The sequence below is a fragment of the Meriones unguiculatus genome, chromosome 8 (assembly GCF_030254825.1).
Source record: "Meriones unguiculatus strain TT.TT164.6M chromosome 8, Bangor_MerUng_6.1, whole genome shotgun sequence".
Taxonomy (NCBI): Eukaryota; Metazoa; Chordata; class Mammalia; order Rodentia; family Muridae; genus Meriones; species Meriones unguiculatus.
The window spans coordinates 4812960-4829623 of record NC_083356.1 but is presented as its reverse complement, the minus strand read 5'-3'; the positions used below and the strand labels follow the sequence as shown (position 1 = coordinate 4829623).

The 16664-nt window shown below is 42.7% G+C and overlaps 1 protein-coding gene and 1 pseudogene across 1 annotated transcript; both read right to left on the bottom strand.

Moving 5' to 3' along the window:
- Positions 1-8307: 8307 nt before the first annotated feature.
- On the bottom strand, positions 8308-9235 carry LOC110560089 (olfactory receptor 8S1-like; annotated as a pseudogene).
- A 6264-nt stretch (positions 9236-15499) lies between these two features.
- Positions 15500-16450, bottom strand: LOC132655953 (olfactory receptor 8S1-like). The gene has a single exon (XM_060390498.1). It carries the CDS (start codon positions 16448-16450, stop codon positions 15500-15502), a length of 951 nt encoding a protein of 316 aa, XP_060246481.1.
- Positions 16451-16664: the final 214 nt, after the last annotated feature.

The window sequence follows — 16664 nt, the reverse complement described above, 5'->3', positions numbered from 1 at the left end:
ACTCAGTCAGGAGTAGATATTACCTCTACATGGGTTCAGGAGTGTGGAGTGAAAAAGGTAGGATGAAAAAAAAAAAAAAAAAAAAGCCCTGATCTGACTTGTCTCTGGAAAAGCATTTCTCTTTCTTTTTCTTTTTCTTTCTTTCTTTCTTTCTTTCTTTCTTTCTTTCTTTCTTTCTTTCCTTTCTTTCTTTCTCTCTCTCTCTCTCTCTCTCTCTCTTTCTTTCTTTCTATCTTTCACCATCATTATATGGAAGTCCAAACACCATGCCACATCGCAAGGGTTAACTCAGTGTGAGGAGCCGCAAGCAGATGGTTCCACCTTTCAGAAAGTCTCTGATGGAAGAGTTTCAAGGTCGGCTTTGGAGGTGGAATGTAAGGAGGGTATCACAGACGGTGAAGAAGGTGCTCACGGATGTGCTGTGTGGAATGGGAGTGCGCACACATAGAGATGTTCATCTAGAGTAGGAGAGACATAAAAGGGGAAGCTGGCGGAGGGGGGTGAGGGTTTTATTTTAATGGCCTATGTCAGGTGATGGAGTCACTGTCCCTGTGTTTAAACGGAAATGATGTATCTCATGGTTCTTACTGTCTCATCATTTAGAACCTGATGGTCCCAGCCTGCTCTACTGATGAAACTCTGGGTTTTAAAGACGGATGAATTGTGCCAACAGTTGGATTTTCACGTGTGGAACATAGGCTTTCTTAGGTAGCAATGTCAGAATCTCCAAAACAATCCTGTACAACAACAGATCATCTGGAGGTATCTCCACCCCTGATCTCAAGTTGTACTACAGAGCAATAGTAATAAAAACTGCATGGTATTGGCATAAAAACAGAAAGGAGGATCAATGGAACCACATAGAAGACCCAGAAATAAACCCACACACCTATGAATACTCGATTTTTGACAAAGAAGCCAAAACCATTCAATGGAAAAAAGACAGCATCTTCAACAAAAGGTGCTGGTCCAACTGGATGTCCACATGCAGAAAAATGAAAATAGATCTATATTTATCACCCTGCACAAAACTAAAGTCCAAGTGGATCAAAGACCTCAGCATAAAACCAGATACTCTAAATCTGTTAGAAGAAAAAATGGGGAACAGCCTAGAACTCATTGGCACAGGAGACAACTTGCTGAACAGAACACCAACAGCACAGGCTCTAAGAGCAACAATCAATAAATGGGACCTCATGAAACTGAAAAGCTTCTGTAAAGCAAAGGTCACCATCATCAAAACAAAACGACTGCCTACAGATTGGGAAAGAATCTTCACTAACCCTTTATCTGACAGAGGACTAATATCCAGGATATACAAAGAACTAAAGAAGCTGAAAAGCAGCAAACCAAGTAATCCAATTAAAAAATGGGGAACAGAGCTAAACAGAGAATTCTGGACAGAGGAATATCGAATGGCAGAGAAACACTTAAAGAAATGCTCAACCTCATTAGCCATCAGGGAAATGCAAATCAAAATGACCCTGAGATATCACCTTACACCCATCAGAATGGCCAAGATGAAAAACTCAAGTGACAACACATGCTGGAGAGGTTGTGGAGAAAGGGGAACCCTCCTCTACTGCTGGTGGGAATGTAAACTGGTACAACCACTCTGGAAATCTAACTGGCGCTTTCTCAGACAATTAGGAATAGTGCTTCCTCCAGACCCACCTATACCACTGCTAGGTATATACCCAAAGTTTGCTCAAGTACACAAAAGGGATACTTGCTCAACCATGTTTATAGCAGCTTTATTTGTAATAGCCAGAACCTGGAAACAACCCAGATGTCCATCAACGGAGGAATGGGTACAGAAATTGTGGTATTTTTACACAATGGAATACTACTCAGCAATCAAAAAGGAGGAAATTATGAAATTTGCAGGCAAATGGTAGGATCTAGAAAAGATCATTCTGAGTGAAATATCCCAGAAGGAGAAAGACAAACACGGTATATACTCACTTATATAGACCTATAAGATATGATAAACATAATGAAATCTATACACCTAAAAAAGATAATCAATTGAGCGGACATGGGGTAAGATGATCAATCCTCATTTAGAAAGACAGATGGGATGTGCATTGAATGTATGACAGGAGTCTACTGAGCGCATCTGAAAGACTCTAACTAGCAGTGTTTTCAAAGCAAAGACTCATGATCAAACCTTTGGCAGAGTACAGGGAATCTTAAGAAAGAAGGGGAGTTAGTCTGATGTGGAAAGGATAGAAGTTCCACAAGGACCAAATATATCTGGGCACAGGGTCTTTTCTGACATTCAGCCAAGGACCATGTATGGATATAACCTAGAACCTCTGCTCAGATGTAGCCTGTGGTAGCTCAGTAACCAATTGGTTTCCCAAAGTGAGGGGAACAAGGACTATTTCTAACAGGAACTCAATGACTGGCTCTTTGGCCTCCCCTCCCCCCCCAAGGGAGGAGCAGTCCTGTTAGGCCACAGAGGAGGGCTTTGCAGCCAGTCCTGAAGATACCTGATAAAACAGGATCAGATGAATGGGGAGGAGGTCCCCCCCTATCAGTGGACTTGGAAAGGGGCACGGTGGAGATGAGGGAGGGAGGGAGGGTCTGGGAGGGAATGAGGGAGCGGGACACGGCTGGGATACAGAGTTAATATCCCCGGCACAGGGAGAGGTCTCAGACACAGTTCAAAGTTCTAAAAAAAAAAAAAAAAAAAAAAAAACCTTCCAAAAGTCTTCAGAGGTTAGCAGTCTTCAGGTATTATTAGTCCCGACTCCTCCATCCATTAGCCTATAAATGTGGTTTCAGCACAGGGAGATTTCACAGTCTTGGTGCCTGGGCTCCCCAGCCCCTCAAGCCAAAAGGTCCTGTTCTAGAGTGGAGTCTCTGTGGGCTCTCTTTTTACTTTTTACTTTTCAGTCGTCCTCAGCAATCCTCCTGTCAGCCACTGCTGGGCATCACTTCTCTTGGAGATCTGCCTCAAAAACAAAGACACAAATAAGTAAACAGTTTCAAGCACAGCACAGGAAAAGCACAGGGACATCAAAGCCAGAGGGTGTGTTTTGGTTTCAAACGGTTTTCAACCTGTTGCAAGCCCCAGCTATACCGGTTAGAATCTTGGCATAATATTTTCAGCTAAGGAGAACGCTGGCCAGGGCTCAGCATAGAGGACTGGCTTAGTATGCAAGAAGCCCTGGGTTCCACATTCAATGCTACTCCACTGAAAACAAAACAAAAACCTCAAAAGGAAAGCCTGGACAGATCTTCGTTAGATATCTAGAAGTTCTTGTTATATTGTTTGCCATCGGGAGCAAGATTCAGATCTCAGCCGGCAGTGATGAGGAAACAATAGTCTCAGGTGTCAGGTGAGGGTGAGGACAGCTGGCCGCAGAGAGCTGGACACAGTTTCCTATGCTCTGGTCCAGGAAGGTCATCCACATGATAAGGGACAATTGTATTTGACCATATTAATTTTCTTTTCACTAAATAGCTCAAAGATAAAGCAATGTAAGATCTGGTCTCCAGGGGAAATTTGTATCTTCTGGTTTTTAACCAATACAACTGCAAAAATCAAGACTAACCTTCCATCGCCTGTGAAGGCAATGAGCTGCTGTTGCTTGGCAGTGTTCTCCAGGTGTGACCCTGTCCTGTGTTGTCCTGGAGTGCTTCATTCCATCCTTAGCCTGTGGACCTTCCCTGGTTTATTTTTGTTGTTGTGGATTTTGCTGTTTTGCTTTTTCCTTTAGTGCACACAGCTAGAACCCATTTAACTAGAAAACAAGAAATTTTCCATTCTCACATACCAAGCACTTACCAACCTCACCGTTTTGTCATCACACACAGAGAGGGTTCAGTTTTCTTTAGGCCCCCATCAGACCCCCTGCAGAGGCAGACTGTTCCCGGAGTCCACAAAGAGTGATACAAACTTGGAAGAGATGAGCTGATATGCAAGTATTCCTTCCCGGCTTTCAGAAAGCTTTTAAGTCTCACTTTGTCCAGGTTCCCACCTTCCCACTCACTTTAGATTACTACAGACAGCTGCAGCTTCCTAAAGGCGGGGGACCTCCCAGAATGGCCCAACAATGGGAGCACGGGGCTTAGAGTGAAGGCTGTTGGGATTCCTGGTCGTTTTCTTCCGTGAGTACCAACAACTTTCCTGTTTCAGATGAGCCAACGTTAGAAGGCCGTTAGTTAGAGCTCCTTCTGCAGCAGGGCTCCCTACAAATTCAAGAATGTGTTCTTTTTCCTTTATCCTGACTGTCTCTCCCCAAGCTAGCTTTCTTCTGTAGGATCAAACTGTGATTCAATTTCATGATTTCTGTTACAGTCGGGTATTCAGAATCCAGGCTGTGGGCAAGATTTGTTACCAGCTACCAAGAGCACTACATGGATTCATCATTGCGACACCATTTAGTCAGTAAAAATACTGTGACTGGGACAGTCTACAAGGAAATATGTCTGACCAGTTGGAAGTTTCCTTTTGCTCCTAGAATGTCTGTAGAAAACTCGTTAGGTACACGATGACTTAGAACGTTCTGGCTGAAGACACCTTGGGTCAGCATGTCCAGATTCATCAACATTTTTCTTTAGTTCACTTTTCATATGATCATGTGAACTCCAGGTGTGATTTTTATAGCTGTGGCACTCCCATGAGTTCCTCCCATGGAACCGACATGACCAGTTGTACCCAGATCAGCTGTGATTTCTCAGCTGATAACCGCATGTGAACATGGCATTAGCCAGCTCATGCCCACAGTGGTAAGAGCCTGCCTTAGCTCCACCCTCATCAGTATGCCCAGAACAGAAGCTTTTCCTCATTTTTACCTGTTGGTTCATCTTTTCATAAAGTAGGAGACTAGGAATTTACTGTTCCTTTGCATGCAAATATACCCCCACATTATGTGGTTTCACTTATCATTCTTATGAAGTCTTTGAATAAATTTTAATTTTTATGTAATAGTATTTATCAATTTTTGGTACTTAGTGCTTTCAAGACTTGGTTTTAATGATTGTTCTTTATGGATGATGCCATCAACATTGTAGATTTGGGGCTTCCGGACCATCTATTCTTCCACAGACACAGATTAAATCGATAAAGAAAGAAGGGGAGAAAGTTTAGCTCAGTGATAGAATACTCACTTATCCAAGACCCTGGCTCAACACCCAGCACAATAAACAAACAAACAAACAAAAAACAAATAAATATGTTTTATGTATTAGGAGGAACCTGGGAAAACTCACAAATGTGTGGAAATAGGATACCCCAGAGCAACTAAGAGATCAAAGGATAAATTAAAGGATCAAAAGCCCTTTCATTCTGTTGGGGCTTTCTTTTTTTTTTCTTTTTGTAACATATGAATGTTACATTTCAACTCCCATTTCTGTTTCCCCTCCCTCCTGTCCTCCCAGTCCCTCCCCTACCTCCCGTCTCTCCCAGATCCACTTCTTTCCCCTTCCTTTCAGAAAGGCAAGGGCCTCCCAGGGATATCTAGGCTAATTGTTACGCTATGTATATGAGTGTTTTTGCCTGAGTGTGTGTTTGTGCATCACATGCATTCCTGGTCCCCGAGTGGACAGTAAGAGGGCACCTTGGAACTGAAGTTACAGGCACCTGTGGTTATGGGTGCTGGGAATGGAATCTGGATGGCTAGTGCTTTTAACTGCTGAGCCACCTCTAGAGCCCTGCCTCCTAGGGTGCTACTAGGGGGCAGAAGGTGTCAGGTCCCTGGAACTAGAGTTACAGGCAGTTGTGAGCCTCCTAATGTGGGTTTTTGGAATTGCAGAGAGCGCTCTTAAAGCATGAGCCACCTCTCCTGCCTCTAAATGCCCTGGATACTTTGGAAAATCTGTTACTTATTTACCTCTTCCGAACTGTATGTAAATACTATCTTGACCTCTGGCTAAGGAATGGCACTCTCAAGGAACTAGGGAGGATCTTTAAAGTGAAAACAGGGCAGGGGGAAGCATTCCCAGGTCAGGGTCTGCAACAACAGTGACTCTGAATAGCAAGCACAGATGGCCTAAGTGCAGAGAAGAACACTTGAACGCTCAGAACCACCCAATGTGCTGGCTATATCCCATTGACCAATGTCCCGATGATGCCATCCAGAACTTTTCTCTTAACTCGCCCCGGTGTTTAAAAGATCTCCTGCCTTTGGGCTCAGGGAAGCTGAGGGTCTCTAGTCTGCCCCAACAGTCTTTGAAGTCCTCCTGGTCTATTTAACTCTGGTGCAGTAATTTCTTTAGTGATGTAATTAGTGGGTGGATTTAGTGGTACTGTGTGCACCAAGGGATGAGTTTAATAGAAAGTCTTTGTTCGTCATCATAGCTCCGTTCACTGCTTTGCTCCTGAACAGGAAACTTTCTCATCCACATAGGTAACTCTTCTTTAATATGTTTAGTTTTCATCCTTTTGTTACAGGAATCCTTGACTGTTTGGAATGGGTTTGTTTTTATGACAAAAATAAAACTGCTGAAAATATGAGTGAATTAAACAAACCAGACATGTTTATTTACCCAGATTATCCACGAGATTTTGTAAACAAAACAATAGGAACAAATGTGGTATTTTTGAATGTGAATATTCATGGGTGGAAAATGAAAGACATTCTATTTTCTATTGATGTTGTTGTTTTGGTTTGGGTTTTTCCTTTGTTTTGTTTTAAGAGACAGTTTCTCTCTGTAGCCTTGGCTGTCTGGGACTCACATTGTAGTCCAGGCTGGCCTCTAACTCACAGAGATCTGCCTGCTCTAAGCCTGAGTGCTGGGAGTAAAGGTGTTCTCCACCACTGCCTGGCTGAGGCCACTCTACTTTAAGACAAAATTCATATAAAAGAATGAATGTTGTATTACCTAATAATTGTGGCATTAGTCAGAAGGCTCTGCTTTCACATTCTAGAATGAAAACATTTTCCTGAGAATATATCATTTTTTTTTGGTCTGGTTTTAGTATCAGGATCTTATAAAGTCACTTGAGAATGTTTCTGTTCTTCTGTGCTTTGGAAGATATTATTTAAAATTTATTTTATTTCTTCTGACAAACTTCGCTAAAAATTCACCATACAGTCATGGAGACTTGGGGTTTCCTTTATGAGAGGTTTTAAAGGACAAGCTGAACTTTCCTGAGTCTACTTGAGTATGAAAATTAAAAAATATTTTTTCAATACAAAATATTGGCAAGGATTTAGAGAGCAACTGCAATGTTCATGTGCTGCTTGGTAGGAACATGGAGCTGTTCAGACATCTCTGAAAGAAGCAAAGCAGTTTCTTATCAAGTTAAATATCACAATCAATAAGACATAATTCCTCCCCTAGGTGTTTACCCCGTTGGATGACCATATACATCTTCACAAATATTTCTGCTCATGTGAACAGAGAAACGCATCAGTGTTACCGCACGGAGAGAGAGGAAACAGGCACAAACATTTGCTCTACACTATGAGCACATCTATGTGAAATTCTAGGAGAGGCAAAATTACAGTCACTGAAGGTTGATCTGAGATTGCCAAGGGACAGAAGACAAAGGGAAATATATTGCCAAAGGCCCATGGCAACTTTGTGTTGCAATAGAAATATTTTATTCACTTCTATAGGGTGATTTCCATTCCTATACAGAAAGTTATCAAAATGCCTTTATGAAACTCATCACAATATACAGTGAATATACACCAATACAATAATTAAAGAAAGGTTCAAGCTGTCTATTGAAGTTGGTGACTTGCATGAGAGCTATGCCAGAGAGATGGATTACTTAAAAAGACAAGGCCAAAGCAGACGTTATACGGCCACTCATATCCAAGGAGAAAAAAAAAAAATGATGGGAAAAGAAGCTAAGCCATATTGAAAAGGTCACAGGTTTCATAAGCTGTACAGTCCCAGCCAGTTTTGAATCAATTGACCACACTCCTGGAGCAGACATTAGAGCTGAAACAGAATGACAAGGCTACTGCACCCCACAATCACCCCCATTACAGTAAAATACATTGACAGTACATATGTAAAGGGACAGGGAATTCTGCCTACAGGAATATGGGTCCTTTTACTAAAAAAATTGAAAGCATTTGGGCATGGGAAAAAACAAACTAAAAAATGTCCTCTTCAAAATAAAAGGATAAAAAACAGGTTTTACATTAAAAGACCCAGATGATGTAATGCTTTGTCTCAGAACAGAATTAACTTTAAGGCCACCAAGGGAAGTGGCATGGTTCAGGGAAAATCCAAGTGGTTTCACAAAGCATCTTACTTCACTGGTATTTTTCTTTAATTACTCCTTATCTGGATTTCAGTTTGCTCAAGGGTTTTCTTCACTCAGTGACTTTGATGAACTTATTCAAAATGCTGGCAGCATTTTCCAAGCATTCTTCTCATAGCTGCCTTCACCTCCTTGTTCTTCAGGCTGTAGATGAAGGGGTTCAGCAAGGGGGTGATAACAGTGTACTGCAAGGAGAAGAAGATTTCCATGGGAGAACCCAAGGTTGGCCTGATGTAGCACAGGCAGGCTGAGCCAAAGTATAAGACCACTACAGTGAGGTGGGAGGAGCAGGTGGAGAAGGCCTTGCTTCTGCCTGTGGTGGATCTCATGCTCAGGATAGTGGAGAAGATGCAGCCATAGGAAGCTAAAACCAGGAGGAAGGTTCCAAAGGCATGTATAATAAAAGACCAGAGCAGGACAACAGCATTAGTGGAGACATCAGAGCAGGAGAGGGGGAAGAGAGAAGGGAACTCACAGTTGTAATTGTGTATGGTGCCATAGACAAAAGTCCAAATTCACAGCTAGGAGGGTATTAAGGAGTGAGTTCATTATGGCCAGGCCCCAGGACCCCCACACCAGCCCCTCACAGAACCAGTTGCTCATCATCTGGCCATAGAGGAGAGGGTGACAGATGGCTGCATAGCAGTCATAGGCCATGACAGCAAGAAGCAAGGCCTCGGTGCCCCCCATGGCAAACACGAAGAAGGCCTGGGCCAGGCATCCCTTCACAGGGATTGTTTTTGTCTGAGATATTAGATTCTCCATCACCTTGGGCACGGAGACTGATGAATAGGAAAGATCCAGGAAGGAGAGGTGACCCAGGAAAAAGTACATGGGTGAGTGCAGGTGAGAATCAGCCACTATCACCAGCAGAATCGTGAAGTTCCCCATCAGGGTCAGGACATAGACCACGAGGAAAACCACAAAGAACACGGCCTGGAGCTCAGCATCGTCAGACAGCCCAAGAAGGATGAACTCAGAGACAGCACTCAAGTTGCCCATAGCACCTCCCCTTAGCATTTGGAAAAGGGAAAACAATAAAAGGAGAAAAACCTACTCCTGTGTGATGCCTTCTCTTCTTCAAAGAAATAATCTCCTCAATACCCCGGATGCAAATTTCATTGACTGTTGGTGCAGACACAAAAACAACTTTGATATTTTAAGTAACAAGGCAGTTTTCATAATGCTGGCCAAGTGCCTGCATTGGCCGTTCTTCTCCTTATGTGTGCTATTGGGCTTTTGTTGTTTTGGATTTCTTCCTTCCTTCCTTCCTTCCTTCCTTCCTTCCTTCCTTCCTTCCTTCCTTCCTTCCTTTCTTTCTTTCTTCCTTTCCTCTTTCTTTTTTTTAGGTCTTATGTTCTTCTGAAGAAAATTGAGGATGCAAAAAAATAACATGGACAAAAGACTGGAATTCTCAAGTCAACTACAGAGTCTCTGGAGTCACAGTAGTCACCTAGACAAGGGTGAGGTTAGGGAAGAAAGATTTTGTTTTCAACATTTTCACAGTGATCATATAGACAGTAGCTGCAACTGGGGTATAGTGGAAGGAAGAAAGATAACAAACAAGTACCTGGTCAGCTCCTGGCCTTCAGCATCCTAAGGATACAGGACTGGAAAAACAACAGTGTAACAGAATGAGCTAACAAGAAACACGGGGCAGGAAGCAGCTGTGCAGCCGCAGTCATACACTTAGTTAGAACTTGCTGTTTTCTCTTGCTCCGGTTAACAAGCTGATGTGGACACCAAGCTCAGGGAGACAGGCCAGCATTCTTGGCTCCATTTCAGAATCATCCATGGTCTTCATACTTTTTGTCAATAGAGGCTGAGAAACTATACGAGATCAGAGTTGCTCAGCTTCCACCAGACTTCCACATTATCTCTAGGTCTTATGCCAGCACAGTAACATTTCCAGAGTGTGCTTTCCCTGAGTGGTTTACTAACTCGTGACAGTTTTCCCCCCAATGCCTAGAGCCTTCCTCTCAAAGCCAGCCTCAACTGCAACCACCAGGGATAATTTGCTTTATAGAAATATTTAAAATTTGAAATTGAAAACATAAACATTTTGTGTGTGTGCATTTGTGTGTGTGTGTGTGTGTGTGTGTGTGTATGTGTGCATCTGTGTGGTTGTACACACCCATGCCCAGGCAGAGCCCAGAGAATGCTAGAAGGGTCTGTTCTGTCCCTCTCTGTCTTGCTCCTGGAGACATGGTCTCACTGAACCTGGAGCAAGGCTAGGGAATAGGAAACCTCAGCGATCCCCTTGTCTCCCTGAATGCTGCCACGAGTGCCAGGGTCACAGGAACTCATGGCCACACCCAGCTTTCTACACACTTTCTTGAGATTCGAACGTAAGTCCATATGCTTGTGCAAAAATTCTCTTACCCAGAAAAAAAAAACAACAAGATTTTTTTGTCATTGTTTCATGTAAAATATGCTAGGACATTTGATGACATCACCAAAGGTCCTCACAGAACTTTTGTTTTTGCTAGAAGGGTTGTGGAAGGGCTGGAGAGATGGCTCAGTAGCTGAGGATGTGTCCTGCTCTTGGAGAGGACACAGTTTCCATCAACCACACTGGACATCCCAGCCCCAGATACGACCTCCTAATCCAGCTTCTGTGGGCTCCTGCACACAAGTAAATACACCCACACAGATACATCATTAGAACCTAAAAACATAAAAAATAAGGTCACAGCAAAAAAGAGTACTTCTACAACAAAACATCTTATTTTCTTACTGTTTGAAATCACTGGTTTTAGTAATTCATTTCTTCAGACTCTACATAAATTAGAAAATGAATCAAACCTGAGGAAGTATAACAAGTTTAGTGGAAATTAAACGCTGTGCATTTATTGAAAAATGTTCAAGGCATTTCTTAGAGGAAACTATTCCAGAATCAGACAAGACATAAAAACTTCCCCCACAGATGTTCTAAAAGTTGTGTTTGAAACAAGTAATGAAAGCAAAGTCCAGAAAGTCAGCACTGGGGTGGGAACCACGAGGTTGTCCTGAGGGAAGCTTTGGGTCAGTGTCTTCCTGGACAGGCATCCCTGATGTCATCAAAGATCTCCAGATTTACAAAGAAGCAAAGGCAACCTAAACTTGAAGGGTGCTGGGAAGAAACCCCATTGCAAATTTTGTGCTGACAGTGTCTGCCATGCCCAGACACTCAGGACTGGTAGCAGAGGTGAGAGGTGAAAGAAAGCAATTCTCTGTGGCCCATAAACACTTCCTGGATTGGGAGACACATAACAAACTGATTGAATTTTATACTTTATATCATCTCTTGTCCCTAGTCCTGCCTTAGCAGCTCTGATGTGGCTTCCTGAAAGTCTTGGAAAATCCCTGTATGTTCTGATCTGGGGATGAGGTAAGGGAGGATCAGAACAGAGAGAAAGTGGCTTTGGGGAAAACCATCAACAATCATTTAAACATGTGTGTGTTTGATACTTGTGAGTGTGTCTCTGTGTGTGTCTGTCTGTGTGTGACATTTTCCTCAAATTTGCAATGTGATGACAACACACCTTGCAAAACTCTGAGGATTTAGCACTTAAGCACATGCTGCATTAACTCCCCACATATTTCTATCCTGTTTGCCATTCTAATTTGAATTGTTTGGTCATTTTCCACCAAGCTCAAGAGAAACAAGGAACCAGAAATGAGATGCAGGTGAGAGGCAGGGGGGAAAGAAGCAACCTGGGTAGTTAGGTGAGGAAGGATGCAGAGGGAGGGGAGGAAGGAGAAGCCAGCTCTGGCTGGTGGCCAGGACAGTTCTGGCTACAACCATGTTTACCTGGTTTTCACTGCTGCTGTTGGAGGGAGAGGTTCAGTTAGGCTGGTATACCTCAGGAAACCGTTTCACAACCATCTAAGTCCTGTAGCTGCTCATTCTTTCTCTGTCTTGGGATATTTTTGAAAGAAAAAAATCATATATACAGGAATTCCCTTAGTCAAAAAATGGTCAGAACTACTCCTGAACTCAGGCATGTCTGTGCACTTGAAAAAGAGAAAATAGAAGTCAAGGAATTAAAATCCCCATCAGCTCATAATTTTAAGCAACTCTCCTATCCCCTCACTCCCAGGCATGCATTACCTCTTTCCTTATGGCTCCCATACCATCCTCAGTATCAGAGAGCAGTGAGCAAGCAGGAAGTTCTCAGGAGTAACTGAGCAAGGCAGAGAGCAGGTTTAAGTAGTTGATAGATGGGTAGCTGAGTTGGATCCCCAAAGACAGCTGGGTTGGTGCCTTGTATTCCTTGAAGGCACAACCTAGAACCAAAACTTTCAACTCATTAACTCATTATTTGTTTTAGTTTGACTTGGTCTCAAACTTGCATCTAATGCTGTACATATTGATTAGGCATAGTATGATGTTTTGATCCATGTGTGTCCACTGCCATGATGCAGTCAGAATAATTAGCATGCCCATCACCTCACAGGTGATATTCTCTTCCTTATTTTGAACCGTGTAGTTCATCGTTGTTAGCCATGGCCAGCCTAGTGGGTAACAGGCTGCCAGAACCTCTCCTCTTACATCTGCCTGTTCTTCATCACCTCCCCGCACCCTGCATCTTCCTCCCTCCACAGTCTGAGACCCATGCTCTGCTTTCTTACAGAGGGGCCACACACAAGTGAGACCATCTAGTGTTTGTCCATTCTGTGCCTGGCTTATTTCATGCATCAAGACTGTCATACATGACATCTAAACTCCAGGCAGCTATTGATGGACCCCTGGGATGACTCCACATCTGGGCTATTATGACCAGTTATGCAATAACATGGGCACATAAAATTCACACTTTACATGGTCAATTCAGATCCTCTGGTTAACACACTCAAGGGTGGGATTGCTGAATGGCATGGCGTTTCCAGTTTGGTTTTTTAATTCCCACCCGCCAACAGTCTAAGTGTTCCCCTTTCCCCACATCCTCACCAGCACCCATTTGTTTGTTTTGTCTTACTATGTATCCGACACTAATCACAAACAATAATCCACATCTCTCCCTCTCAACTGTTGGGATTCCCTCCATTTGCCATCACCCTGGCTCTGTTTGCTATCAGCTTCTTCTTAGGAAACTTAGGTTATGTCTGCTTGTGGCTTTCATTTGACCTTCCCTGATGAGTGGTGATGTTGAGTACTCTTTTAGTGTAGTTTTGGGCCATTTGCATAACTCTGGTGCAGTATTTTCTTTGGTGATGTAATTAATGGGTGGATTTAGTGGTACCGGGTGCACCAAGGGATGAGTTTAATAAAAAGACTTTGTTCGTCATCCTAGCTCTGTTCACTGCTTTCCTCCTGAACACGAAACTTTCAACCACATAGGTAACTCTTCTCTAATATGTTTAATTTTCATCCTTTTGTTACAGGAATTCTTGACTGTTGTTAATGGGTTCATTTTTAAGACAAAAATAAAAGTGCTGAAGATATGAGTGAATTATACAGAGCAGACATGTTTATTTACCCAGATTATCCACAAGATTATGTAAACAAAACAATAGGGACAAAAGTGGTATTTTTGAATGTGGATGTTCCTGGGTGGAAAATGAAGGACACTCTAGTTTTTTTTTATTGATGTTGTTGTTTGGGTTTGGGTGTTTTTCTTTTGTTTTGTTTTAAGACATGGTTGTTCTCTATGGCCTTGGCTGTCCTGGACTCACTTTGTAGACCAGGCTGGCCTCAAACTCACAGAGCTCTGCCTGCTCTAAGCATGAGTGCTGGGTGTAAAGGTGTTCTCCACCATTGCCTGGCTGAGGCCACTCTAAGACAAAATTCATCTAAAGGAATGAATGTTTTATTACATAATAATTGTGGCATTAATTAGAAGGCTCTGCTTTCAGGTTTTAGAATGAAAACCTTTTCCTGAGAATATATCATTTTCTTGGTCTGGTTTTGGTAACAGGATCTCATAAAGTCACCTGAGAATGTTTCTGCTCTGGTGTGCTTTGGAAGGTCTTATTGAAATTTTATTTTAATTCTTCTGATAGATTTTGCTAAAAATTCACCATACGGTCATGGAGACTTGGGGTTTCCTTTATGAGAGGTTTTAAAGGACAAGCTGAACTTTCCTGAGTCGACTTGAGTGTGAAAATTCAAAAATATTTTTTCAATACAAAATATTGCAAAGGATTTAGAGAGCAACTGCAATGTGCATAAGCCACTAGTAGGAACATGGAGCTGTACAGACATGATTAAAAGTAGCAAAGCAGTTTCCTATCAAGTTAAATATCACAATCAATAAGACATAATTCCTCCCCTAGGTGTTTACCCAGATGGATGAACATATACATCTTCACAAATATTTCTCCTCATACCTGTGAACTACAGAACAGAGGAACTCATCAGTGTCGCTGGGCTGAGGGAGAGGAAACAGGCACAAACATTTGCTCTACACTATAAGCACATCTATGTGAAATTCTAGGAGAGGGAAAATTACAGTCACTGAAGGTAGATCTGAGATTGCCAAGGGACAGAAGACAAAAGGAAATATATTGCCAAAGGCCCATGGCAACTTTGTGTTGCAATAGAAATATTTTATTCACTTCTGTAGGGTGGTTTCCATTCCTATACAGAAAGTTATCAAAATGCCTTTATGAAACTCATCACAATATACAGTGAATATACACCAATGCAATACATAAAGAAAGGATCAAGCTGTCTATTGAAGTTGGTGACTTGTGTGTGAGCTACACCAGAGAGATGGATTACTTAAAAAGACAAGGCCAAAGCAGACATTATATGGCCACCTCATATCCAAGGAGAAAAAAAAAAAAAAAAACAACGATGGGGAAAGCTGCTAAGCCACATTGCAAAGGTCACAGGTTTCATAAGCTGTATAGTCCCAGCCAGTTTTGAATCAATTGACCACACTCCTGGAGCAGACATTGGAGCTGAAACAGAATGACCAGGCTACTGCACCCCACAATCACCCCCATTACAATAAATGCATTGATGGTACATATGTAAAGGGACAGGAAATTCTGCCTACAGGAATATGGGTCCTTTTACTAAAACAATGGAAAGCATTTGGGCATGGGGAAACACAAACTAAAAAATGTCCTCTTCAAAATAAAAGGATAAAACCAGGTTTTACATTAAAAGACCCAGATGATGTAATGCTTTGTCTCAGAACAGAATTAACTTTAAGGCCACCAAGGGAAGTGGCATGGTTCAGGGAAAATCCAAGAGCTTTCACAGGACATCTGACTTCAGTGGTATTTCTCTTTAATTACTCCTTATATGGATTTTAATTTGCTCAAGGGTTTTATTCACTCAGTGACTTTGATGAACTTACTCAAATGCTGGCAGCATTTTCCAAGCATTCTTCTCATAGCTGCCTTCACCTCCTTGTTCTTCAGGCTGTAGATGAAGGGGTTCAGCAAGGGGGTGATAACAGTGTACTGCAAGGAGAAGAAGATTTCCATGGGAGAACCCAAGGTTGGCATGACATAGCGCAGGCAGGCTGAGCCAAAGTATAAGACCACTACAGTGAGGTGGGAGGAGCAGGTGGAGAAGGCCTTGCTTCTGCCTGTGGTGGATCTCATGCTCAGGATAGTGGAGAAGATGCAGCCATAGGAAGCTAAAACCAGGAGGAAGGTTGCAGAGCCGTGTATAACAAAAGACCAGAGCAGGACAGCAGCGTTGGTAGAGACATCAGAGCAGGAGAGGGGGAAGAGAGAAGGGAACTCGCAGTTGTAGTTGTGTATGGTGCCATAGACACAAAAGTCCAAATTCACAGCTAGGAGGGTATTAAGGAGTGAGTTCATTATGGCCAGGCCCCAGGACCCCCACACCAGCCCCTCACAGAACCAGTTGTTCATCATCTGGCCATAGAGGAGAGGATGACAGATGGCTGCATAGCGGTCATAGGCCATGACAGCAAGAAGCAAGGCCTCGGTGCCCCCCATGGCAAACACGAAGAAGGCTTGGACCAGGCATCCCTTCACAGGGATTGTTTTTGTCTGAGATATTAGATTTTCCATCACCTTGGGCACGGAGACTGATGAATAGGAAAGATCCAGGAAGGAGAGGTGGCCCAGGAAAAAGTACATGGGTGAGTGCAGGTGAGAATCAACCATTATCACCAGCAGAATTGTCAAGTTCCCCATCAGGGTCAGGACATAAACCACTAAGAAAACCACAAAGAGCACAGCCTGGAGCTCAGCATCGTCAGACAGCCCAAGAAGGATGAACTCAGAGACAGCACTCAAGTTGCCCATAGCACCTCCCCTTAGCATTTGGAAAAGGGAAAGCAATGAAAGGAGAAAAACCTACTCCTGTGTGATGCCTTCTCTTCTTCAAAGAAATAATCTCCTCAATACCCCGGATGCAAATTTCATTGACTGTTGGTGCAGACACAAAAACAACTTTGATATTTTAAGTAACAAGGCAGTTTTCATAATTCTGGCCAAGTGCCTGCATTGGCCGTTCTTC